The 27474-nt window shown below is 25.6% G+C and overlaps 7 protein-coding genes across 7 annotated transcripts; 4 read left to right on the top strand and 3 right to left on the bottom strand.

The window, feature by feature from the left end:
- Positions 1-1143: 1143 nt before the first annotated feature.
- PmUG01_14027900 (alternative splicing regulator, putative) lies at positions 1144-2712 on the bottom strand (the record flags this gene model as incomplete). Its single annotated transcript, XM_029007830.1, has 1 exon — positions 1144-2712. The coding sequence occupies one exon, from the start codon at positions 2710-2712 to the stop codon at positions 1144-1146; it is 1569 nt and encodes a 522-aa protein (XP_028864180.1).
- A 1586-nt stretch (positions 2713-4298) lies between these two features.
- PmUG01_14028000 (ATP synthase subunit gamma, mitochondrial, putative) lies at positions 4299-5686 on the top strand (the record flags this gene model as incomplete). Its single annotated transcript, XM_029007831.1, has 3 exons — positions 4299-5093; positions 5385-5474; positions 5633-5686. The coding sequence occupies 3 exons, from the start codon at positions 4299-4301 to the stop codon at positions 5684-5686; spliced, it is 939 nt and encodes a 312-aa protein (XP_028864181.1).
- A 2464-nt stretch (positions 5687-8150) lies between these two features.
- Positions 8151-9470, top strand: AP1M1 (AP-1 complex subunit mu-1, putative; the record flags this gene model as incomplete). Its single annotated transcript, XM_029007832.1, has 1 exon — positions 8151-9470. One exon carries the CDS (start codon positions 8151-8153, stop codon positions 9468-9470), a length of 1320 nt encoding a protein of 439 aa, XP_028864182.1.
- A 2223-nt stretch (positions 9471-11693) lies between these two features.
- RPT1 (26S protease regulatory subunit 7, putative) lies at positions 11694-13305 on the bottom strand (the record flags this gene model as incomplete). Its single annotated transcript, XM_029007834.1, has 2 exons — positions 11694-12887; positions 13237-13305. The coding sequence occupies 2 exons, from the start codon at positions 13303-13305 to the stop codon at positions 11694-11696; spliced, it is 1263 nt and encodes a 420-aa protein (XP_028864183.1).
- A 3475-nt stretch (positions 13306-16780) lies between these two features.
- PmUG01_14028300 (conserved Plasmodium protein, unknown function) lies at positions 16781-18682 on the top strand (the record flags this gene model as incomplete). The annotated part of the gene is made up of 1 exon (XM_029007835.1): positions 16781-18682. One exon carries the CDS (start codon positions 16781-16783, stop codon positions 18680-18682), a length of 1902 nt encoding a protein of 633 aa, XP_028864184.1.
- Positions 18683-19744: 1062 nt separating this feature from the next.
- On the bottom strand, positions 19745-20215 carry PmUG01_14028400 (cytochrome c2 precursor, putative; the record flags this gene model as incomplete). Its single annotated transcript, XM_029007836.1, has 1 exon — positions 19745-20215. One exon carries the CDS (start codon positions 20213-20215, stop codon positions 19745-19747), a length of 471 nt encoding a protein of 156 aa, XP_028864185.1.
- A 3117-nt stretch (positions 20216-23332) lies between these two features.
- On the top strand, positions 23333-26638 carry M1AAP (M1-family alanyl aminopeptidase, putative; the record flags this gene model as incomplete). The annotated part of the gene is made up of 1 exon (XM_029007837.1): positions 23333-26638. The coding sequence occupies one exon, from the start codon at positions 23333-23335 to the stop codon at positions 26636-26638; it is 3306 nt and encodes a 1101-aa protein (XP_028864186.1).
- Positions 26639-27474: the final 836 nt, after the last annotated feature.

A 27474-nucleotide genomic window follows, 5' to 3' on the forward strand; every position in this document is an offset into this window, starting at 1 on the left:
CTACATATGAGCAAGACGAGAAGCAAAAGCACACAAAGCTCATATTCATCATACTGTACACATGCAAATGGATATATATATATATGTATGTATGTATATGTATATGCATGTATATGTATGTATATGTATATGCATGTATATGTATATATATGTATATGCATGTATATGTATGTATATGTATATGCATGTATATGTATGTATATGTATAGACGCATGTGTATGTATATGTACGTATATGTATATATAGGCATATATTTGTATGTGCGTATATGTATGCATATATATGTACATATCTATATATATGTATGTATTCCTTTTATTATTCCTACGGATATGGTGTAAAATAAAACTATATAAATAGGAAATTTATGTAGGTATGTATACACGTAAATTTCTCTTTATTATTCCTTCATTAATAATCGAAAGAACAAATACTACACAATAATTGTAAATTATCATCTGTAATAAAAAAAATTATGAAAAAATGAAAAAATATGAAGAGAAATAAAAAAAAATGAGGAAAAATAAAAGAAGATATGTAAAAACAAAAAAAGTATAAAGGTCATAAAAAGGCATAGAAAAAGATTAAAATATACTTAAAAAGAATATGACAGTAGAAAATGAAAAATGTTATTTTTTTTTCATTTGCAAATAAAAAAAAAAAAAAAAAAAAAAAAAAAAAAAAAAAACAATTGGGACTTATTATTTTGCAATTTTGATGAAATATAATTTTCATTTAGAAGTGAGTACAATAATATGTTCATTTGAATGCATTAATAGCATATAAGGTCGCCCACAAAATGACATATATTTACTGATATAATTAGGCATATATACGTATGATATTATCTCTTTCACAAAGTGTGAATAATACTTGTTCCTTTTTCGTTAACTTTTATACTGCACTTCACTTTTCTGCTTAATGGGCTGTCCCTTTAAACCTTCCCTCATGTCACCTCAAATGTATAACCGCTAATGTATAACCGCTAATGTATATCCGCTAAAGTATATCCGCTAAAGTATATCCGCTAAAGTATATCCGCTAATGTATATCCTCTAATGTATATCCTCTAATGTATATGCGTTAACGTGTCACCACTTTTGTGTCACTTCCCAACTACGAGCATATGCTTATTCCACTCCTTACTGTATTATGTTCAGTGTGCCATCCAAGGACCAAGATGCCATCAAGTTCTGACTCATGTTATGTATAATACCTAGTGAATCTTTTTCGTGAATTTTGATTTGAGTTTCCAATTTGGTCGTGTTATAATTAAAGCAATATAAGTTTTGATTTTCTGCTAAGCAATACACATATTTATAATTTGGCGATATACATGCACAAATAAAATTAACAAGATTTTCTTCTTCCTTATCTATTACATTAGTATAGGTTTTTATAATTTGTCCTTTTAAATTCATAATATAACAATAGGGAGATTTGGAACAAACTAAAATAAGTTCATCTAATGTTTTACTTATTAATAGGATATTATGAATAGGCGGAAAAATAATGTTTTCTTTAATATTATAATAGACATAAAATGTTGTTATGCATTCACAATTTTTTTGATTATATATATAAATTTTTCCTTCATCTGTTCCACAAATAATTTTCGTATTATCTAATGTATATATGGAAGAATGTACTACAGTTGAATGTTTTCTAAATTCTTTCAAACATTTTAAAGATTTCAGTCCATATATTTTAACAGTATTATCATAAGAAGATGTTAATATTTGTGTTTGATCTTTATTAAAACTAATTGAAGCAATTGCATTCGTATGTGCATTAATAGTTCTTAGACACGATCCTGTTTTTATTTTCCAAATTTTAATAATCCCTTTAGAATCAGCACTTAATAATATTTCATCATCTTTACTAATACATAAACTAACAATGGGATTATCATGCATCATTATATTGTTCTCCTTTTGATAACTTAATTCCATATTTAATTGAGCAGTTAGCCAACTCCATATTTCAATAAACCCATCTGAGGTACCGGTTATCAAATAATCATTTTTATATGCACATATACAACATTCAACATTTGAATCATCTCCAAAATTTATACTTTTTATAATTTTTTCTGGATATACATCAATGGTTGTTATTTCATTTTTTTCGACATTTTTAAAAATATCAAATTCGCCATTTTGACTTTTTATTATATTGTGATAATTTTGCCATTTTAATGCCATACCTAGTAATGCTAACAATCTTGAAGGTGCACAAGAAGTTATTTCGTTATTTATCATAACACATAAATTATTCCTTTTTTCTTCCTTTGTCATTCCATCATATAATATACTTTTACTTTCATTCATATTGTTACTATTTATCAGATCAACCAATTTTTTATATTTATCTGAGTATTTCTTTTCCATCCTTTTAAATATTATGCACTCATTCATAATCTTTTCAGCCAACTCTTTTTCTTTATATTCTATTAATTCACATATTAACTGTTCATATAAATTCATCAATGTGTCATCAGACAAATCAATTGTAGTTATATTGAACAATACATTTTTCCAATCTCCTTTATTTATATCGCTAATCAACACATCTACATTGCTTACTGCGTTTAATTTTATATTACTCTCCTCTTGGAGTACATAAAAGGATCTTATCAGGTTATTCTCCTTCAAATATTGCAATATCAACCTTATTACATCGGGGGCTGACACATTCAGGCTACCTGCCATTGCGCAAGTGCACCAATATTATATGTGCCAATAAGATAAGTTATAATAATATATGTTATAGTAATATATGCGGTAATGCAATATGATTACACGGCGATGTGGCCTGTATTTTCACAGGTATGTATATATTTATAGTAGTAGGTTGCAAGTGCCCTTGACGTGGAAAAAGTTGTCAAAGTGATGATCAATCAAGTTGAAGCTTGCACATACATAAAATAATGCTTATGTTTATATGAATGGTTCTTTAAAAAAAAAAAAAAAAAAAAAAAAAAATTTGTTTGGTTTATTTTCCGTGTAGTACTTTTACGCGGAGACGTTAGCGCTCTCATAATTTAATATCAAAATCGGCTTAAGAAGAAAATGTTACGCGCTCTTTATTCGAATTTGCATAAGTACACACGTATATATGCATGTATGTATGTATTTATTTACATATATATATACATACATATATATGTGTATCACTCGTGTCGGGGGAATTTGCTAAATTATGTCAACTTTTAATCCCCTCTTATTTAGCTTCCATAAATGTTCAGCTACTTTTTTGTTCCATTCGTAAGTACATTAAACACATACATACATTAAACACATACATACATTAAACATATGCATACATTAAACATATACATGCATTAAACATATACATGCATTAAACATATACATACATTAAACATATACATACATTAAACATATACATACATTAAACATATACATACATTAAACATATACATACATTAAGCATATACATACATTAAGCATATACATACATGAATATATGTTGAAACGTGCAATGACGCCTTTTGGTAATCTTGATTTGTTTTATCTCTTTATTTTTAAGGATAAAAAAAATAAAAAATAAAATACGTACAGTATGCTACTTACTACGCCAGAATGAAAATAACACGCTTCATTCAATTAAAAAAAGAACTGTTAAAAATATAAATCTATTCCTGTTCTATATTTGTTCATACATAAAAAGTGCAATCAAATAGGGGAAAAAGTTCATAAATGCATATATACGTAAATACAATGAGATATATATGAATACGAACATAAATGTACAAGTACATCCTTATATACATACACTAACATACCGCAAACAGTCATAAGCTAATTAAATTCATGTACGTATGTACACTACACGGTGCCACATTATAGAAAGTACACTTCCTCCTTTTATTTTTTTATTTTTTCATTTTGGTCAATGAATTTATCTCAATTTAAAAATGTTCACAAAAAGTAAAAAGTGGAGGAGAAGTAAAAAATATATATTCGTAAAAATTAAAAGCGCTTAACGGTTAGAAAAAAAAAAAAAAAAAAAAAAAAAACAAACTGTTCTTATATATAATATTGTTTTCCTTTCTATTTTTTTTTTTTTTTTTTCTTTTTGATCTCTCTTCAATAATAGAAGGTTTTATATGTATATATATACAACATACATACGCCTATACATATGCCTATACATACGCCTATACATACGCCAATACATACGCTCATACATACGCCTATACATACGCCAATACATACGCCAATACATACGCCAATACATACGCCCATTCGTACATATTTCCTGTGGAAAGGATAAAATGATGAGTAAAGGTAAGCTCGCATCATGGGCTAATCAATGCCCTTGGGTCATCTGTCATTTGACGACAAAAAGGAGTTTTGCCAGTGACAATTTAAGGTCACTGTCACTTCGTATGAAGTCTATAAAATCTATTCAAAAAATTACAAAAGCAATGAAGATGGTTGCTGCATCAAAATTTAAAGGTGATCAGAAAAGGCTAGAGATCTGTAAGCATTTTTCTACTCCTTTAACTGATATTTTTAACAGATTAAACCAATTAGATATAAACATAAAAAATGAAGATTTAGCTATAATTGGTATTTCATCAGACAAAGGATTATGTGGAAGTGTTAACACATCCGTTTCAAGAATATGTAAAAAACTTATAGAGCGTGAAAATGTAGGTAATGAAATTATAAATAATATTACACCAAATAAAATATACGTATATGGGATAGGAGAGAAAATTAGATCAGCCTTAAGTAGATTACACAGAGATAAATTTGAAGTTATTTATAATGAATATAATAAAATTCCAATAAATTTTCTTACTTGTTCATATATAGCTGAACGAATTTTGAAAAATAATCATAGCAACATAATAATTATTTATAATAATTTTAAGTCAGCTATATCATTTGATACCAAAATTTTAAATGTCTTCTCTCAAAAACAATTAAATAAAATGAACAAAAAAGAATTAGCATCTTTTGAATTTGAGCCAGAAATTGATTATATTTTTAAGGACGTGTATGAGTTTTATTTCACATCTCTACTATACAATTGCATTATTCAAAATTTAGCAGCAGAACAGGTAATTTAATGAAAATTAAACTGAGTAATGGATTGAGGGCCAGGAAAAAACTTCCTTTTTCGTCATCTTTCAGCATGTCTGTATATGTATATACATATGTACATAAATATGTACGTACACGTATACATATATACATATATACATTTATATACATGCCCGTAGCCACACATAAACATACACACGAACATATATTTATGTATATATATATATATATATATATATATATATGTTATATGCGGGTACATATGCACGCTTCTTTTTTTTTTCAAATTGAATTTTCTGTTTTCACAGTCAGCGAGAATGACAGCCATGGACAACGCTTCTTCTAGTGCTACAGAAATGCTCGGGGCGCTGTCGTTAAAATATAATAGGGCAAGACAAGTAAACATTTAACAAAACGGAGTGTATATATATATGTATACATGTATGGACACATATATATAGATGCATCTTTATATATATGTAGAGCATTCTACCCTACTCTTTAGTTATAAAGGATAAGCAGATATTTTATCTTTTTAATTTCTCTTTTTTTTTAGTCAAAAATTACCTTAGAACTTATTGAAATTATATCGGGTGCAAATGCTTTGTAATGAATTAGAAAAAAGAGAACATCAAGTGAATTATTTAAAAACTCCTTTTTTTCTAAATATATAAAACTACGAAATAAGAAAATAATTGCAGGAGCCCTTTAAGGTTATAGTGAGAAAATTGTCACTTGTATTCTCGCATGCACACATGTACGAATAGATACATAAATAAATATATATGTATACATGTATTTATATATATATGTATTTTCTCCATACGTTAAATAAAAAAAAAAAAGAAAAAAGTATGCTTATTTTATCCATTTTTGTAAAACCCAAACAGGCTTATTACAGCAGAGAAAACTGTACACAAGTTTTCGTACATTTTTGCTTTTTTTTTTTTTTTGAATTAACTGCAAATTTTTTTCGTTGTAGTTAGCCAAAAGTGTTATGTAGGTAGTTCTTTTCACGTCTTTTTTTTCTTTTCTTTTTTTTTATCTCTTTTTTTTTTTTTTATGTACTAACCACAATTAACCCCTTCTGTCATAAAGGCTGAAATATTTTTTGGTATAACTTTTTATAAGGGGTAATAATATTATCACTCCAACGTGTGAAGTAAAAAAAATGGAAAAAAAAGAAAAAAAGGAAAAACAGAAAAAATGAAAAAACAAAAAAATAGGAAAAAAATCTGTTTTACGTTTTAACAATTTGAGAAAAAAATAAGTACTTTATTTACAACTTCAAAGCAGTAACCTATTCTGCTTGTTCGAAATGCACATTCTTAAAAAATAAAACTATTTATACAAAAAAGGGTAATACCGCGAGTACCCGTTTTACTATGCACTTTCGTTTTATCGTTTAATTAGAGTTCAATAAGCTTCTATTCTCCTTTTTCCTACTTAAATGAAAACAATTATTTTTTTTTTTCATTGCATTTGTGTTTTTACCTTGCACATTTTTATTAATGCTGCAAAAATTTTACTACTTACGAGTAAATCTTTTTCTTTACTCCAACATAATATATAAAATACCAAGGGCTTTACGCACGCAGACTATATGAACAGAAAAAAAAAAAAAAATTATATAAATATTTATAAAAATGTATATATATACGCTCGTATATGGATGCTTCATATAAAAACAATAAAACGATACAATAGCAAAAACAAGAATAAAAAAAAAAAAAAAAAAAAAAAACGAATGGAAAGAAGAGAAGAGAAGAAGAGATGAAAAAAAAGAAACTATTTTACGTACTTTTATACATATTGCGTAATTTTTAGAATATATAATTATATATGTATAAGAATGGGCGAATAGAAAAAGGAGTGAAAAACGTTTTTACGTTTTGAACAGTTTAGTAATACACAATTCGTAAGAGCAATTAATGCTCATTATTGTGCTTATGTAATTATGTGCAGACCACTATTCAAAACCAATGAATATGATGAATTAATATGTATTAGGGGCATAGAACGAAAGAGTCTTTCAAAGTTCCCCTGCCGTATTTTCCCCATTTAGTTATACATTAGTCGTTAATTAGTTATTTATCAGTCTCCATTAACTCATTTATTTATTGCTCATTGTTTATTTATTTATTCATTATCCATTAGTAATCCATTTATCATCCTTTTACGACTCCCATGTTATTAACACGCGAATCCATTTCTTCTCCTTACTGAGGTATTTTAGTTAGAGCTCGACGGGAGAGAGTGCAAGAAATTAATAAATAAAGAATAAATAATAAATAATGAATAATAAGGCATAAAGAATTATATCATCTCAGGAGTCGTAAAACTGGCGCATAATTTTACCCATTATTTAATTTTTTCTTCCTCTGTGTTTTAACACCGTTATAGTTCGATAGTTTACCCATTTTGCTGTGCATATATACTTATATATAATTATATTTATATATATTTATATATATTTATACATATTTATATTTACTTATATTTATTTATATTTATATATATTTATATATATTTATATATATTTATATATATTTATATATATTTATATTTTTATTTATTTATTTATCTTACCACTGTACTGCTTTTCCATTTCTCCAATACACCATTGATAATTCTTGACTTTTTTTTGTGTAATATATAGCGGCATAATTTTAAAACTCGTAATAATTTCTCCCATCTTGAAATGTTCAGAAAATGATATGCTATATCTATTTATGGAAAGGGGTTTTTAACAAATTATTTATGAAGAAATACGTTAGCTCAAAGATGCTAGAAGCAAAAACAAATGCACTGTAGTAGCTCCCACGTGTATGTATACGAATACGAATAGGTGTACTAACACGTAGGCATACTAACACACAGGTATACTAACACACAGGTATACTAACACGTAGGCAAACTAACACGTAGGCATACTAACACGTAGGCATACTAACACACAGGTATACTAACACGTAGGCATACTAACACACAGGTATACTAACACACACCCGGAAACTTTTTATAATGTAACGGAGCATCCCTTCAATTCCATCACATAAGAGAAAGGAGAAAAAATGGCATGCATTAGTGCAATATTTATAATAGATTTGAAGGGAAAGGTTATAATAAATAGAAATTATAGAGGAGAAGTAAATTTAAATTTAACAGAGATATTTTATAATTGTGTTATTGATCAAGAGGATAATTTAATAAAGCCTATTTTTCATGTGAATGGATTAACATACTGCTGGGTTGCTCATAATAATATATATATTTTAGCTGTAACTAGAAAAAATAGTAATGCTACTCTTATAATAACTTTCTTATATAAATTAATACAAGTATTAAAAGACTATTTTAAAGTTTTAGAAGAAGAAAGTATAAAGGATAATTTCGTCATCACATATGAATTATTGGATGAAATGATTGATAATGGATTTCCACAGTTAAGTGAAGTTAAGATATTAAGAGAATATATCAAGAATAAAGCTCATCAATTAACTATAAATAATATAAAAATACCATCAGCTATTACAAATTCAGTTTCATGGAGAAATGAAGGAATTAAATATAAAAAGAATGAAATTTTTTTAGATGTGATAGAAAGTTTGAATACTATTATATCATCAAACGGTACTGTATTGAGAAGTGAAATTTTAGGATGTCTAAAAATGAAATCTTATTTATCAGGGATGCCCGAACTGAAGCTAGGATTAAATGATAAACTTTTATTTAATAAAAATTTAAGTAATTTTCAAAATACAGCTAATAATAATACACATACTAGTAATAAAACGAAGTTAGTAGAATTAGAAGATATAAAATTTCATCAATGTGTTCGATTGTCAAAATTTGAAAGTGATAGGACCATTTCTTTTATACCTCCTGATGGAATATTTAACCTTATGACATATCGTTTAAGTACTCATGTTAAGCCTTTATTTTGGTTAGATATTAATATCTCCAAAAAATCCTTAACAAAAATTGAATATATTGTAAAAGCAAAATCACAATTTAAAAATAAAAGTATTGCAAATAATGTGGAATTTCATTTACCTGTACCAGCTGATGTCGATTCACCTCATTTTCAAACATATATTGGAACTGTAAAATATTATCCTGACAAGGACATGTTAATATGGAAAGTCAAACAATTCCAAGGACAAAAAGAATATATTATGAATGCACAATTTGGTCTTCCTTCAATTGTATCTAATGAAAATAAAGATTTATATTACAAAAGACCAGTTAATGTAAAATTTGAAATACCCTATTTTACTGTCTCAGGTATTACTGTAAGATATTTAAAAATTATTGAGAAAAGTGGGTACCAAGCTTTACCTTGGGTTAGGTATATTACGCAGAACGGTGATTATCAAGTAAGAATTTCGTGAAATGGACAAGCGGAAAATAAGCAAGATGACAAAAAAAAGCTCAAAAAAAAAAAAAAATGTATAATGTAAACAAAATAAAACAAAATAAAACAAAATAAAGTAAAGAAAAATTTAAATCAGTTTAAATCAAGCCAAATCAAACTAAATCAATTTAAATCAAACTAAATCAATTTAAATCAAACTAAATCAATTTAAATCAAACCATATCAAACTAAATCAAACTAAATCAAATTGAATTAAAATAAAGAAAATATATGGCTTATTATTATGGGCACATTTCCGAAACCCAACAAAACCAACACATAAAACGTCACTATAATTGAGTAATAGATACAGCATAGAAAAGCTACTTGTTGCGTTTATTTCTCGTACATACCAAAAGTTTAGCTTCAGCGTCATTTGAATAGTGTTAGTTAATTTTTTTTTTTTTTTTTCCATTTTTATCTTAATTGTGAAACACTGCTTTTGGAAAGTTGCTCCTCTGCAACTAGCCATATCTTTATTTAGTTAACATGCCATTCTTCTTTTCACAGGCATGTACATATATATATATATATATATATATATATATATATATATATATATATGTTTATGTATATAAATCTACATTATTATATGTGTATAGATAACACATGTACGCACATTTGTTATATACATATTTTGTTTTCCTCAAAACAGTTAGTTTTTAAGCAAAATGCAAATCATTCCTTGTAAACTCGCTTAATAAGAAAATTGATTCAATTCCTCTATTTTTACAGTTTTTACGGTTTTACACCTTTTCACAGCATCTCACATTTTTATTTTTTATACTACATGGAATTAGGCATTTCCTGTAATAAAAATTTCCCATTGCGTCCGTTATTGTTATATGTATTTTATTTTTTTTTTTAAATATACGTATTTTATTACTATATGCAAATAGGCTCAATTTGGGGTAACTCTTTCCCTTTTCTTTCTTACGCGTTCTTGCATTATTGCTTATGGTTATAATCACTGCACGTATTTATATATATACGTGTATGTATATATGTGTATACGTGTATGTATATATGTGTATACGTGTATGTATATATGTGTATACATGTATGTATATGTACATATATGTATACATATATGTATACATATACGTGCTTACGTGTACTCTTGAGTGTCCTTTCTTTCCCAATTACCTAATATTGAACAGTCGTCATTGCAAGAAATAAAATTTACAAAACGTATATCCGTTAAACCATTGAACATATGCCTATTATATATATATTTACATTTATTTTTTTTTTTTTTTTGTGATATATGTATTTTGTAAAAAAAGCAGTTGTAAGCTCTCGTCAGGATATATGTAACAAAAAAATATCCTCCTTTTAACGAACTGTGGTAAACAAAAAATTACACTTTGATTATAGCTAATTCAGTATTTTGAGTGACAAAAAATTTTTATTAAAAACTTTATCAAGTGCTTTGCTTAGCAGAGTAAATAGCGATTATGCATGTATGCCTGTACAAGGGTACACAGGTACATATGTACACATACATATATGTGCATATTCATATATAGGCATATTCATATATAGGCACACCTGCCCGTTCCACTAGCTTACCGCTGTAAATTTCATACGAAGCTAATAACGTGCATGTTGTAAATAACTAAATTTGTTTTAAATGGGATAAAAAGGTAATATGCCTTTTTATATTTTTGACGTTTCATTAAATAAACGGTTAAAAAAGGGGGAAAATGTAATTAAAAAAAAAATATATCTCCTTAAAAGATACGTTTATAAGTTAAAAAAAAAAAGATATACACATTTATACATATATACACATTTATACATATATACACATTTATACATATATACACATTTATACATATAAACACATGTACACATATAAACACATGTACACATATATATACATGCACATCCATTATGCCCTTTCAAACATATCAATACGACGGCAAAATTAACATACACAAGGGTATATGTTAGTTTTATGGAATTCTTAATACCGTTGGCGCGCAATTACATTTAAAATACAAAACATAATGGCACTTTTTGTTTTGCTCCTCTCACAACTTTTACTTACCTATGTAATATATATGTGTTTACTGAAGTAAAGAAACGCACATAATATATTGCACACGAGGAAAAATGCATGAATAGGTATAAACGCGTGAACAAGCATAAACGCGCGGACATGTAAAATCATGCACAGTGGGAATGAAGGAGCTTCCTAATTATATACCATGTATTTTCCCGTAGCAGAGAACTGCTTACAACCATGTATAACCTTATTTATAGCTAATAAAAGGTCCTTTTCTGTAATAGTTTTTCTCCTGGCTCTAATGGCAAACATGCCTGCCTCAGTACATACACTTCTAATATCAGAACCCGTACTATTAGGACATAATCTTGCCAAAAGTTCGAATCTAACATCTCTACTCATATTCATTGTATTAGCATGAATCTTAAATATATGTGTTCTACCTTCAAGATCTGGTAAACTAAATTCAATTTTTCTATCAATTCTTCCAGGTCTAACTAATGCACTATCTAGGGTATCAGGTCTGTTTGTTGCCATCAAAACTTTTATATTTCCTCTATTATCAAATCCATCTAATTGGTTAACAATTTCTAACATAGTTCGTTGTACTTCATGATCTCCATGTGCACTTTCGTCTCCTCTAGAACCTCCTATTGCATCTACTTCATCTATAAATAATATACAAGCCTTCTTCGATTTTGCCATTTGAAATAATTCTCTTACCATTCTAGCACCTTCACCTACATATTTCTGAACAAGTTCAGAACCAATTACACAAATAAAACAAGCATCTGTTCTATTAGCAATTGCTCTAGCTGTTAATGTTTTCCCTGTACCTGGTGGACCATAAAGTAAAACACCTTTAGGTGGATCAATACCTAGGGTTACAAACCTTTCTGGTTGTAATAAAGGCATTTCCACTACTTCTCTTAATTTTTCTAATTGTTCTTTACAACCACCAATATCACTATATGTAATATCAGGTTTTTCCTCGACAGTCATCATAGTAACAGTAGGATCTATTTTTGGAGGTAACAAAATTTGAATTTTGTATTTCGTTCTATCTACACCTACTCTCATACCTTCTTCAATATCACTAGGGGCTACTTTGTCACCTAACCCTACGACAAATTTTGCTATTTGTTTTACATTAATTATGTATTTCGTTTGATCTGTATCTGCGTTAATAATTTTGGTACACCTTGCTACTTGTAATGGTTGTTCTTCATTTAGCATCTGCTTATCTAATTGTAAATCCCATTGATTCGGTAAGCATAATCCTGTATCACTTTCTCTTATTCCACATATTTTATTTATGTTTGTTACTAATCCTGTTATATCCGCTTCTACCTTTTTTATGCTCTTTGAGTAGGGTCCCGACCCCTGCAGGGCGAAACGAAAGCGAAGTCGTACATATGAAAGATCGCAGGGGCATACATATATATATATATATATATATATATATGCAACATATACAAACATATATGTCCATGTTGATGCTCAACTAAATATATCAACACATGCAATAAGGAATAAGGAATAATATGAACACTTCTTTCCCCTTTTATTAATAAATATCCACTACTTTTCTAAGCCTTTTTCACATTTAACTTTTTGTTAAAAAAAAAACATATACAATAGACATAGTTATGCATGGATAGATAAAATAAGTAAATACATTAGTTTGTATAAATGTGTACACATAAACTTGTATGCTCCATTTTTCTATTACGTATGATTTCAATATGTTTATATCTTCATCATCCAACGGCTTGGACTGAGTAGTAGTATCGTCTTCCATGTTTTACTGAGCAGTAACCCATAAAATTTTCTTAAACCTTTTCTTTATAAAAAAAAGGGTATAATAAGCACGTGGAAAGGGTATTATTTTAGTTCACTTTATTTTATTTTTTGTTAGAACAATTTACATAATATATGTATATTTGTACATATGTATATATGTTTATATGTACAATTGTTTATCTGTTTACATGTTTATCTGTTTACATGTTTATCTGTTTACATGTTTATACGTATAAATGTTTATCTGTTTACATGTTTATATGTATATATGCACATATGTATATATGTTTGTATGTATAAATGTTTATCTGTTTACATGTTTTTATGTATAAATGTTTACGTGTTCACATGTTTATATGTTTGTAAAATTCTATAACTATATCATTTATTAATATATAATTAGCAACAAAAAAAAAAAAAAAAAAAAAAAAAAAGGACCAAACACTAAGATATTGTTAAAAGTTTGTAACACATAGTAATAAATAATATAATAACTGAAGTGTTAAGGAAAAAGCCTTAAAGTCATGTGCAATATCATTCTCAACTTATACATATGTAATCGTAAAATATTCTGTAAATATATGATTATTCAAAAAATAATTTTATCTAAAAAATAAAGAAATTTATGTACTTTCATATTTGACTAGTGGAAAAAAAAAAAAAAAAAATAAAGAGTAATACAATAAATGTTTTACCTTCTTAGTTCTTTCATTACTATTTAAAGTTATTTAAAATTTTTTTAAAAAATAATGAAAACATAAAAAAAAAATAAAAAATGAAGAATACCTAACAAAATAAAATTATTATAATGTTACATAGTTAATTTTCAAGTTAAAAAAAAAAAAAAAACAAACGTAATATAGTTACCGTAATTCACAAAAATATTGTAAATAGTAAACAGTCAGAGCATAAGAAAAAAGAAAAATTAAGAATTTCATCTATGAGTACTAGAAATATATATTATTAATTTATTGTTTTTATTTTACAATCAAAACTTTATTTATTATGATATTACTTCTTTTTAGAAAACAACGAAAAATACAAAATTCATGTTCATATGAAAGTTTAACATAGACATTAAAATTACAACCCATACATCAAAAAATAGAAAAAAAAAAAAAATAAAAAAAAATAAATTTTTGAGAATTTATGTCTCACATATTAAGAAATTAATGCCCTATTTTTATACTAACTTTGTTTTTTCTATCTATTTTCATGATTAACCTATTGCTTTTATAATATTACTATTATTAAATTAAAAGATATATCATTAAATAAGTGTGTATACTCCTAATATTTTGTCTCTTACGTTTATCATAAAATAGTATATTAACTATACATATATTATGGGTATTATCTTTTTCGCCTCAAAACAGCATGCTGCAAAATTAATGAATAAGATTGTAATGATAAAAAGTCAGGTGACCTACCTGCTGCCCAAATGTATCAGAACCAGTTGTCAGTTCCATATTTTATGAAAATTGCTAAGAGGTCAAGATGTTTAATTGTATCAGTGTTAAACTGGTTAACAACTTATAACAACTAGGTTGAGGAATAACGACTTTTTTTTCTTTTTCAAGTATAATAACTTTTAAGTGCACCTTTTCAAATACTTTAAATTAGCGTAACTGTATTTTACTGTTTATGGTTTTCAACTGAATGATATAACTAAAAGAATAAAAAAAAAAAAAAAAATTGAATAAACTAAGTGAATGATGGAGACATATCCATAAAAGGATAACATCATGTATATCGGATAAACGTTACAATGCTTATATGCATATCTCTTAATACTGCCCCTTATTCGTATAACTAATAGAGTGTCTTATTTTTTTTTTAAAAGTGCCCGCATTAGTTGGCATAAAATCTTAATATATTTATATTTAGTATGGCATATATAAAACTAAAATAAAAAGTGAAACCTTAATTTTTCTTGCATAGAGTATAACTACAATTTGGAATTGTAATAAAAAGACCATAAGAACGTAAGAAGCGTACGAATACATTTTGCCATATATATATATATATATATAATAAAAAGAAAATAAATAAAAAATTATAATAAAATAATAAAATTAAAAGCTTCCTCGTAATTATTTTATTTATTTATACAACATACTAATATATTATATACCTAAAATAATCAATTGTAGTTTTAAAATTATGAACTTTTTTTTTTTAAAGACAAAAGTAAAGTTCAACGTACAAATTTTGTTGTAACCTTTCATTTTGTTCTCATCAAATTTGCAGTTTTAATTTTTGTAATAAAATATTTTCACCATTATTTTCTGTACTTCTTTCCTTCATTGAACATTACTTTACCAACAACTTCTTATAAAATACCAGCAAAAAAAAAAAAGAGAAAAAAAATAGCTTGTATATATAATAATAATTAATATTACATTGTCAGTATACTATGTTACACAATCATATATAAGTTACATATCGTAATCAAAATAAAATTATTAACCCTTTTTTTTTCGTTAGTAAAATTAAAAAGGTAAAGATCAATGAATTAAAAACAGGAAAAACAAATTTTTCCACTTTATTAAAGCATTTGTTAAAAAAAAAAATAAAATAAAGGAAAAAAACTTATCTTACTATAATGCTAAAGGATGCATAACAAAAGTACTGATTAAAATTTTTTTTTTTTTTTTTTTTTTTAAGTCCCTTCAATTTTACATTAATATTTGTAAGAACATTTAAAATTTTCCTTTTTGTTTTTATTTATTTTTCAAGGATTTCGTGTACAATATAATTTTTATTATACAGAAAAACTCTTATTTTTTTTATTTTTTTTTTTTTTTTGCCACATAATTTTATATAACCAAATTTGTATAATATAATAGGCTAACTATTGTACACATATATATAAATATGTCACATGATATATACATATATATATATATATATATATATATATATATACCTTTTATTTTTCACTTTTTTTCTTTATTAATTCCCAAAAACTATGTTTTAGTTAAATATTATTTTTTATAAAATAATTTATCAGATTCATTTTTTTTTTTTTTTTTTTTTTTTTTTTCATTTTAAAACAGCATGCGTAATAATACATTATATTATGCTTCATTTTAAATAGCTTAACATAATTATATATATATTTAAGTATATATATAAAATGTATATATATATATATATATAAAGATATTTTGTTTTAAAAAAGCATTCTTTTTTTTTAACATGTATTTAATGTAAAAATATTACTATATTTTTAAAATGTTTTATATATTATATATATATATTATATATATATATATATAAATTTAATTAAAAATAAGGTTAAATTTTGTTAATATCATATAAATTCATATAAAGATAAAATGCTAATTTTGTATGAATTTTTATAATATTTATGTTTTATTTCGAAGTTAAAAAAAGTTATGCAAATAAATAGTAGTAAAAAACAGCAAACAAAAAAATATTACAGTATAAAAAATACTTCGAAAATTAAGATGTCTTTAGGTAGTCGCAAAAATGATGAATGTAATTTAGAAGCAAGTAAAGAAAATAATAATAAAAATAATAATAGTAATAAAAATAAAAATAATAGTAATAACAATAAAAATAATAGTAATAACAATAAAAATAATAGTAATAATAATAAATATAATAATGATGATGAAAATAATAAAAATGAATTGTTACATAATGAAAAAAACAAAACAACTTTTTGTTCATCAGACAATGATGAAATGATTAGCTGTTCCTTAGATAAAGAGAATAGTAACAATTATGAAAATTTATTATCTTATAAGAACAGCAATTCGAAAAATGAGCAGTCTTATAATGGCAATTATCCCACTATGAATAATAAAGATGAAAATAATCTTCAGTTTAAAGAAGTCAATCCACAAAATGATAATAAATTAAGTTATAACATTTTTGAGGAGAACTTTTTAAAAGTTAGAAAAGATAAAAACAAAAATATAATTTCCAAAGAGGTGCATGAGGATGAAGAAGTCATCGAATATAAAGAAGTAAACGAAGAAGTAAAGGAAGAGGTAGACGAAGAAGTTAAAGTTAACCAAAAAGTTCAACAAGATGTAAACGAAGGAGTAAAGGAAGAAGTTAACGAAGAAGTTAAAGTTAACCAAAAAGTTCAACAAGATGTAAACGAAGGAGAAAAGGAAGAAGTTAACGAAGAAGTTAAAGTTAACCAAAAAGTTCAACAAGATGTAAACGAAGGAGTAAAGGAAGAAGTTAACGAAGAAGTTAAAGTTAACCAAAAAGTTCAAGAAGACGTAAACGAAGTAGACGAAATAAAAACAGTTTTAACTCAAAATGAAATGGGTAAAGAAACCGAAAAGGAAATACAGGATGAAGGAATGGATCAAAGACAAACAGAAGAGAAAATAAAAATGAAAAGAGAAACAGGAAAACAGGTAGGTGATGAAGATGTATCACAACAAAATGAGGTTAATATGCAATCACAAGCAGAAGTGTTGAAGAATGTAGTACCTAATGAAGAAATGGGAATTATGTTTAATGTTTACCATATAGGTATTAATAAAATAGAGGCAATCAAAGCTTTGTATAGAGATTACAAAAAAAATTTTAACAAAAGTTTCAAAGAGAAAATGAACAAGTTAAATTCTTTCATCTATTTTTATAATGATAATAACTTAGGAAATCATATTACTGTTGATTATATAAATGATAAAGATAAAATAAATGCAATTAAAAGGGAAAGATTATCCCGTTTGTTTTTGTACATTGAGGACATAAATAAATTAAAACAAGCATTAAAAGTTAATCAACAACATAATAACATGGAATTAGAGGATGATGGAAAGAAAGAACATTTTTACGATGCAAATGAAAATATTGATGACTTTTTCATTTTTGATCACCCCTTATCATATTTAAATAATGATGTAGAAACAATTTTTACAGAATGTGAAAATTCGTCATTTTTTAGAGATGATGCAAGTATTGATAATTTCCTAGAAGAAGGGAAGAACAAATCAAGTGAAGAATTTAATATGTCCAATATATTTGCAAAATTTTCTTTAAAAAATTATTACTTTTTTGATATTAATAAAAATTTGTGTTATATTTACGACTGCACTCCTATGGTAATTAAAAAATTTGCGGAAAAAATAAATTCTTACAACATAGGTAAAAATAGCAATAAAGATCTAAATAGTACAACATCAGATAATATAAGTTTTCCGATAGATCCCCAAAGCAATGATAATTCTAACTACTATCCCAGTCATCCTCTTACAACTAGTCAAAACTTAGAAACATATATTCAGTTTCATTGTGAAAAATGGCAGGAAAATATGTATGACATTGTTGAAGTAAATAGTCTTGAATTCGATTTTCATCGCCTAAAATGCAGTATAATGTAAATGTTTTCATTGATGTCTATGGAAAGGTAATGTGCAAATGCATATTATTTTTTCAATGAAAATAATGAAAAAAATATACTAATAAGAAGTGTTCATAAAATTGTTGTAAAATGAACAAGTAAAAAATTTTGATTGTTGTATAGTAAGAAAAATATGATTAACTAGTTAAATTATATCCCATCATTGAATTTGAAGCATTTCAAAAATAAATGGGGTATTTACCATTTTATTTTTATGTTTTTTTTGTTTTATTCTTATTTCTTAAAAATATGATAATAAACGAAGTTTTTTTTTTTTTTTCCCCTTTTTTCTTTTTTTTTTTTTTTTTTTTTTTTTTTTTTGAATATATAATTTTTAAACCCGTATTAAATTTAGTTCATTTTGGATTTAATTAAAATGAATAGAGTAGTAACTGCGGAAATTGAAGTTTATAACTTACGCTTTAATTAATATTTTTAAGTGCAGAATAACACAATTTTGTTTTATAATTATTTGTTATTAATACGTTTAAGCAGATATGTTTGTATGTACGTGTTTATACGAACATACGAAGATATACCTACATACATAGAATTAATGTGTGGTGGGGATACGCTATAACGAAAATGTTGAATTTTACAAATGAAGAGGATGAAAATACAAATCTAGTATAACTGCAACAATAATTCTGCACACGCCAGCATTTGATTATATTTGGTGAAAGATAAATAATTCCATGATTTTTTAACGGAAATACCACATAACTAACAAAAATTATATATTAAACAAAAATAGATCTAATAAATTGTTAAGAGAAAAAAAAAAATAAAAGGGAAAAGAACAAAAATGCATATTTTTAAAGCTAACAACGTTTAAAAAATGTAATGCAACAAATAGGGCTAAGTGCTCACAAAAAAAAAAAAAAAAAATTAAATTGATTAATAAATATATGAATATATGAATAAATAAACAAATAAGTGCATACAATAGTGGCTACTTGTTCATAAAAAAAAAAAAAAAAAAAAAAAAATATATGCATATATATATCATATACATATCGTATATATATATACTTATGACCAGCTAACTCTTCTTTTTATTTTTTGAATATTTTTCCGCAATTGCCTTCCCATGTGGGTCTTCATAAGTCAATGTTTTTAAGTAATGCACAATGTCAACCCTATCTTGAAGATTTGAAATTCCTTTGAAGTTCATACCAATATTCGCTTCAACGAACTGTTTTGGATTTTTCATATATTTTAGTAAATTTATATCATTCCATATTATTCCTGACGAGCTCATATCCTGTGAAACTTGAAATGGAGAATTTCCTTTGCTCATCCCGGCTGTTCTATTATAAACATTGAATAAGGAAGGTCCCCAACTTGTAAATCCCGAATTTGACTGACTATTATCTGGAGCTATTGAATGACACTGTTTACAATGTTTTTTAAACAGTTTTTCACCTTTTACCTTGTCCCCTTCGGGTAACACAAATGTGGTTGAAAATTCGTCGTCTAACAAATCATTCTTTTTATTATTATTCAATTTCATTTTATTTTTAACTTTTCATGCACACACACATTATTTGCTTTATTGTTTTTTTGTTTTTTTTATTTTAACTAGCTTTATTTCACTGCGAGTATAAAAATTTTTATAGCAACAGTAACTTTTATTCATTTATTTTTTTCCTTTTTTTATTGCGTGTACATGTGTTTTTTTCTACAGTTCTGCTTAACATTCGTATGTTCTTGATTAATATTGCTACCTCAGTATCTTCTTTTTTCGTTTTTACTCTGTTTAAATAGTAAAATATTTAAATAAAAAAAAAAACAGAAATGTAAAAAAACGTAGAGAGAAAAAACAAAAAGAGAAATTACGAAACATACATTTAAATAAACTTAATTATCACATTAATTCCATGTATAACAAAATTACGTACTCGTTTACATTAATTTCTAGTAGCTTATTTTAACTTATGCAAGGAAAAACGGTTAAATATTATTATATACATAAAAAGCTAGAAAAAAAAAAAAAATACATATACAGGGTAATAATTCCTTTTAATTAATCCTAATTTATTGCGATAGATATATATACACATATATACGTGCATTCTATTTTTTCTCTTTGCAGTGCTGAATTGCAATGTTCAAAAGAAATAGAGACATTTTTAATTGAAAGGTTTGTTTTACATATATATACACATACAGTTATTTTATAAATATACTGACAATTATTTGCCATGAAAAATTCAAGCTGTGCTGACAAATGAAAAATGTTTATAAGATTTGGAGAAAAACGAAAAAAAAAAAAAAGATAACGGATATTATAGATATTGAATTATCCTCAACCTATATCACCAGTTGTAAAAAATTAATTTTGCTTAACTTTTTAAAGAATAAGAATTTTTTCAAATTTAAGTGCTTGCCATTGGGTAAAAAAAATTGTTAAAAGGCAAAATAAGAACACATTTCTTTTTGAAGATTAATTATTTTTTTTGTGAAATAAATGAGGAAGGCAAAATATGTGGAAAAAAAAAAAAAAGTACATATATTTATATATATATATGTTTAAGTATATACACCACATGGTGACTTAATTTTTACCTTCATTTTTTAGTTATTATAATTCACCTTAAAAAATTTGCACCATTTATTAATAATGAAAACCTTATCGATAAAATAAAATTTGAAAAACACACTAATTATTAGACTCAAATTTTATAAACAGAGCTCTTGCATATGCAGCAATAACACAAATAAAAAAATATATGCGTTATTTTCCATACAATGCCATAAATTACATTATGCGCATCGAACAAGTAATATTTTTGTTGTTTTAGTAAAACATTCTAAAATTAGAAAATATAAATTAGGAATTATAAATTAGGAATTATAAATTAGGAATTATAAATTAGGAATTATAAATTAGGAATTACAAATTATAAAATAAAAATCAAAATTACTAGTGTTTTTCCCTTTAAATAAAAGTAATTATATAAAAAAATAATGAAACGAATTATGGCAAAATAAAAGAATTGCAGCATATGTATACTCCCTAGAAAACCATCCATGTGGTTAAAAGTAAAATGTAATATTGCAATTGTTGCCGCCTGACTGCATGTAATTTAATTACTCCTTTTTTCTTTTCTGTTCTTAATTTTACATAGACTTAAACTACTCTTATAAAACATTAAAACATCTATGAAAAGAAGAAAAATTCCGTAACAACATTAATATATGAGAATTATATATATTCCTTAATTTTTCCCCTTTACTAATTATGTTAAAACAAGGGATTGAAAAAATTAAAATATTAAAATTTACCAATATTTTTACAAAAAATATACATAAATATAACCGCTGTATGCACAAATTTACATTTGCTTTTCAAGATGGTTAAATAAATATATACCTAACATATAAAAATAGAGATTTATTAATGTTCATTAAATTAAAACCCCATGCGTAGATATCAATCATCATGCGCTTCATTAGAAATAAAAGAACATTATAACATGTTGTAAATGTGGAATTGCAAAATTTGGGAGAATAAAAAATAATATGGTACTTTTTCTATGAAACTTTTTTATTTTTCGCATTTTTCTTTACAAAAATGTTCAAAACTTTTATAACCTTTTTAATTTAAGCTTATTTATATATATTATGGAAATTAAAATTTCAAAAAAGGAAAAAATATAATAAATATATATATGAATAAAATAAATTTTCCATTTTTAACTTGAAATTTTCTGTGTTTAAACATTAAAACATTAAACATTTTAAAAAAAAAAAAAAAAAAAAAAACACGAAAAAAAAAAGTATAATAATAAATGTTTTTTTATTTTATTATGTGATAAAAAGAAAAGGAAAAGGAAAAACGTAGAGAAGGGTACCTTGTAGTATTTTTTAGAAAAATCGAAACCACTAAATTACATAATACATAGGAGGTTCATTCTAATTATATATTATTATTAATATATTATTAATTAAATGTATATATATCTAGTACAAGTTTTCCACGTAAAAAATTTATATATAATTATATATTTAAAAAAAAGGTATCTTTTTTTTAAAAGGAAATAAGTTAAAAGTTACAATTTATATGTAAGAAGAAATTATTTGATATAAAATTAAAATTTTTTTAAATTTATATTAGAACCTTATGAAAATGAATTATACTACCATGTTATAATTTGCTTTTATATATTTGATGATATAAAAGTACTTTAGTTATTTGATCACTCCTTACAAGAAATTTCAGAGATATTTAATTTAAAATTTTAAGAGAAAGAAGAAAGAATATAAGAGTTCAAAAAATTTAAATGATATAAACATACAAAAAAATAAAAAAATATAACATTACGTAAAATAATATGCTATGCATGGTGCTCAATACATGAGTTTTAAAGATCAGGATCTTCAGCATCATATACAAAGAATTACATGCTGTTAAATATATAAGCAGTAAACGTGAACTGTTTATTTTTTATATATAAATGTATACATTTATTTATAAATACACGCTTGACGCACCTTTTTAAGCGAAGTTGAACACATTTAATTTGTTTGCACAGAGTGTAAATGAATTTTAATTACCTTTTAATTTTTTAATTTTTTATTTTATTTTATTTTTTTTTTTTTTTTTTAAAATAATTTTTTTTGCAAAATGATATTGAAAAAACTTTTAAATTTTAATATATTTCTTGTAACAGTTTTATCCTTAGCAAATACAAATTATGATAAGAAAAATACGTGTATGATAAAAAATATTTTTCGAAACAATTCATCCAGTATAGTTGGTCGCTTGCTAAATGTAAATTCAAATAAAAAAAAGTTAAGCACGCATATAAATTTCCCGTCCCTGATTTATGAACAAATTAAATTTTCCAAATTTTTGAATCTTGATAATATCTTTGAGAAGGATATTATTAAGAGTATTAAGCACAAAATAAAGAGACCCCCATCATATATCATACAGAAAAGACTAATGAGTGAAAAGGGAGATAATAATAACAATAGTAACAATAGCAGTGTAAATAATGAGAAAAAAAGGCAGGGTGTTATAACAAGTAATAATGATGGAGCTGATGACAAGAGGTTAAAGTCCACAAATGAAAGTGATTTAGGAGTAACCGGAACAAATGATATGAATAACGGCGGTATAAGCAACAACAATAATGGCGCTAACAATAGCGGTAATGGAAATGCTGGTGGTAAGAAGGACCCAAAAATTCATTACCGAACAGACTACAGAGCATCTGGATTTGCTATTAATAATGTAACACTGAATATAAATATATATGACAATGAAACAACAGTGAGATCTATGCTTGATATGATGACTAGTGAACATTATTCAGGAGAAGATTTAGTTTTCGATGGTGTAGGATTGAAAATCAATGAAATATCACTTGATAACAAAAAATTAGTTGAAGGAGAACAATATACGTATGATAATGAATTTTTAACTATATTTTCCAAGTATGTTCCAAAGGGAAAATTTGTATTCGGTTCGGAAGTTATAATACATCCAGAGACGAATTATGCATTAACTGGTTTATACAAATCGAAGAATATAATAGTTTCTCAATGTGAAGCTACAGGATTTCGTCGTATAACATTTTTTATTGATAGACCAGATATGATGGCAAAGTATGATGTAACACTAACAGCTGAGAAGGCAAAATACCCCATACTTTTAAGTAATGGAGATAAATTAAATGAATTTGAAATACCAGGAGGTAGACATGGTGCAAGATTTAATGATCCTCATTTGAAACCATGCTATTTATTTGCTGTAGTTGCAGGAGACCTTAAACATTTAAGTGATAAGTATGTTACCAAGTTTTCAAAAAGAAATGTAGAATTATATGTTTTTGCTGAAGAAAAATATGTATCAAAATTAAAATGGGCTTTAGAATGTCTAAAAAAAGCTATGAAATTTGATGAAGATTATTTTGGTTTAGAATATGATTTATCTAGATTGAATTTAGTGGCTGTATCCGATTTCAATGTTGGTGCAATGGAAAATAAAGGATTAAATATATTTAATGCAAATTCATTGTTAGCTTCTAAAAAAACATCCATCGATTTTTCATATGAACGAATATTAACAGTTGTAGGTCATGAGTATTTTCACAATTATACAGGTAATAGAGTTACACTAAGAGATTGGTTTCAATTAACATTAAAAGAAGGATTAACAGTACATAGAGAAAATTTATTCTCTGAACAAACTACCAAAACTGCTACATTCAGATTAGACCATGTTGATTTGATTAGAAGTGTTCAATTTTTAGAAGATTCCTCTCCTTTGTCTCATCCAATAAGACCAGAATCTTATGTTAGTATGGAAAATTTTTATACTACAACAGTATATGATAAAGGTAGTGAAGTTATGAGAATGTACCAAACAATTTTAGGTGATGAGTATTATAAAAAAGGTATGGAAATTTATATTAAAAAAAATGATGGAGGTACAGCAACATGTGAAGATTTTAATAGTGCAATGAATGAAGCATATAAATTAAAAAAAGGGGATAGTTCATATAATTTAGACCAATATTTATTATGGTATTCTCAAAGTGGAACACCACATGTTACTGCAGAATATATATATGATGAACACAAGAAAACTTTTACCATTAATGTAAGTCAGTACACAAATCCTGATGAAAATCAAAAAGAAAAGAAGGCATTATTCATTCCAATGAAAGTTGGTTTTATTAACCCACGTACAGGAAAAGAAGAAATTCCTGAAATTACATATGAATTTAAAAAGGATAAAGAAACTTTTGTTATTTATAATGTCAATGAAAAACCTATTCCATCACTTTTCAGAGGATTTAGTGCACCTGTTTATATTAAAGACAATTTAACGGACGAAGAACGTATATTATTATTAAAATATGACACAGATTCCTTTGTTAGATATAATGTATGTGTTGATTTGTATATGAAACAAATTGAAAAGAATTATAATGAATTGTTACAGGCCAAAAGTTCACAGGGAAATACCGACATATGTGCAAGTAATGCAGTGAATAATGATGTGAATGCTGGAGGAGATGCTACCTTACATGGTGTGGAAAAATCAAATCTAACCCCTGTTAGTGAAGACTTTATTAATGCTATGAAATATTTCTTGGAAGATGAACATGCAGATCCTGGCTTCAAGTCCTATATAATAACTCTTCCTCGTGATAGATATATTATAAATCATATAAAAAATGTTGACACAGATGTGCTAGCTGATACGAGAGACTTTATTTATAAACAAATTGGTGATAAATTAAATGATCTTTATTTTAAAATATTCAAGAAGATTGAATCAAAAGCAGATGATATGACACATTTTAATGATGAATCTTATGTAGACTTTGAACAAATCAATATGAGAAAATTAAGAAATACTTTGTTAACTCTATTAAGTAAAGCCAAATATCCAAATATGTTAGATCATATTATGCAACATTCCAACTCCCCATATCCATCTAACTGGCTTACTAGTTTTGCAGTCTCAGCATATTATGATAAATATTTTGAACTGTATGATAAGACCTATCAACTTTCCAAAGACGACGAATTACTTTTACAAGAATGGTTAAAAACAGCATCGAGATCTGATAGAAGTGATATATATGATATTATAAAAAAGCTAGAAACTGAAGTTTTAAAAGATAGTAAAAACCCAAATGTTATTAGAGCAGTATATCTTCCATTTACGTTCAACTTAAGGTACTTTAATGATATATCGGGAAAGGGATACAAATTATTAGCAGATGTTATTATGAAAGTTGATAAGTTCAATCCTATGGTAGCAACACAGTTATGTGATCCATTTAAATTATGGAATAAGTTAGACTTAAAAAGACAAGATTTAATGCTTAGCGAAATGAACAGAGTACTAGAAATGGAAAACATTTCAAATAACTTAAAGGAATACTTACTAAGATTAACAAACAAATTGTAGGAAGATTGTCATCCTTGTTGTATAATAATATATTTTAACTGCTTTTATGAAATGAGACCTTTGTGCAGCATATTCGTGTGAAGTATTTTAAAAAAAAAAAAAAAAAAAAAAAAAAAACACACAAATACAATACAAATACATATATATACATGTATATACATGTATACATACCCATATACACACCCGTACACAGATATATATCTTTATTTTTTCCATTTAATGCTGCATATATCAAGTATACACTGCTGTAGCATATGTAGAAAGTTATTATATATAAATATTTTTGCAAAATTTTAATTTTTTGTTCAGAAGAAAAAAAAAAAAAAAAAAAAAAATTACATCATTATGAACGCTAGCTATATCACGAATTCATAAAAGGAACTCAGCTTTGTATTCATTAATCGGTTAATTGATTAAAGAAAAACTCAGGCATCCAGGATGGGCGCATTTTCATATACGCATAAGCATAAATGTAAACATATATATGTGCAACTGTATATATATACATATATATATATATATATATATATATATATATATTACATTTATCTTATGCACCTTGAGGAACAGAACATTTTGTCGCTTTAATTTTTTCGTGTGCTTTTCACGCGCAAACCTAAATGCGGCTAAACAAGCAGCTACAATTATATCTTATCAAGGATTATTGTGTAAAAAGTTCACTTAATATTTTTTATATTATTTGGATTATAATAAAATTAAAAATATGCCTTTAAAGGTATTTTTGTAACGTATATATGATTAAACCATTTGTGGGTATAGGTTTTGTGTACCGACGAAGTTACATTTGAATATATGCATTTCGTACAAATTAGTAC

This window comes from Plasmodium malariae (genome assembly GCF_900090045.1).
Source record: "Plasmodium malariae genome assembly, chromosome: 14".
Classification (NCBI taxonomy): domain Eukaryota; phylum Apicomplexa; class Aconoidasida; order Haemosporida; family Plasmodiidae; genus Plasmodium; species Plasmodium malariae.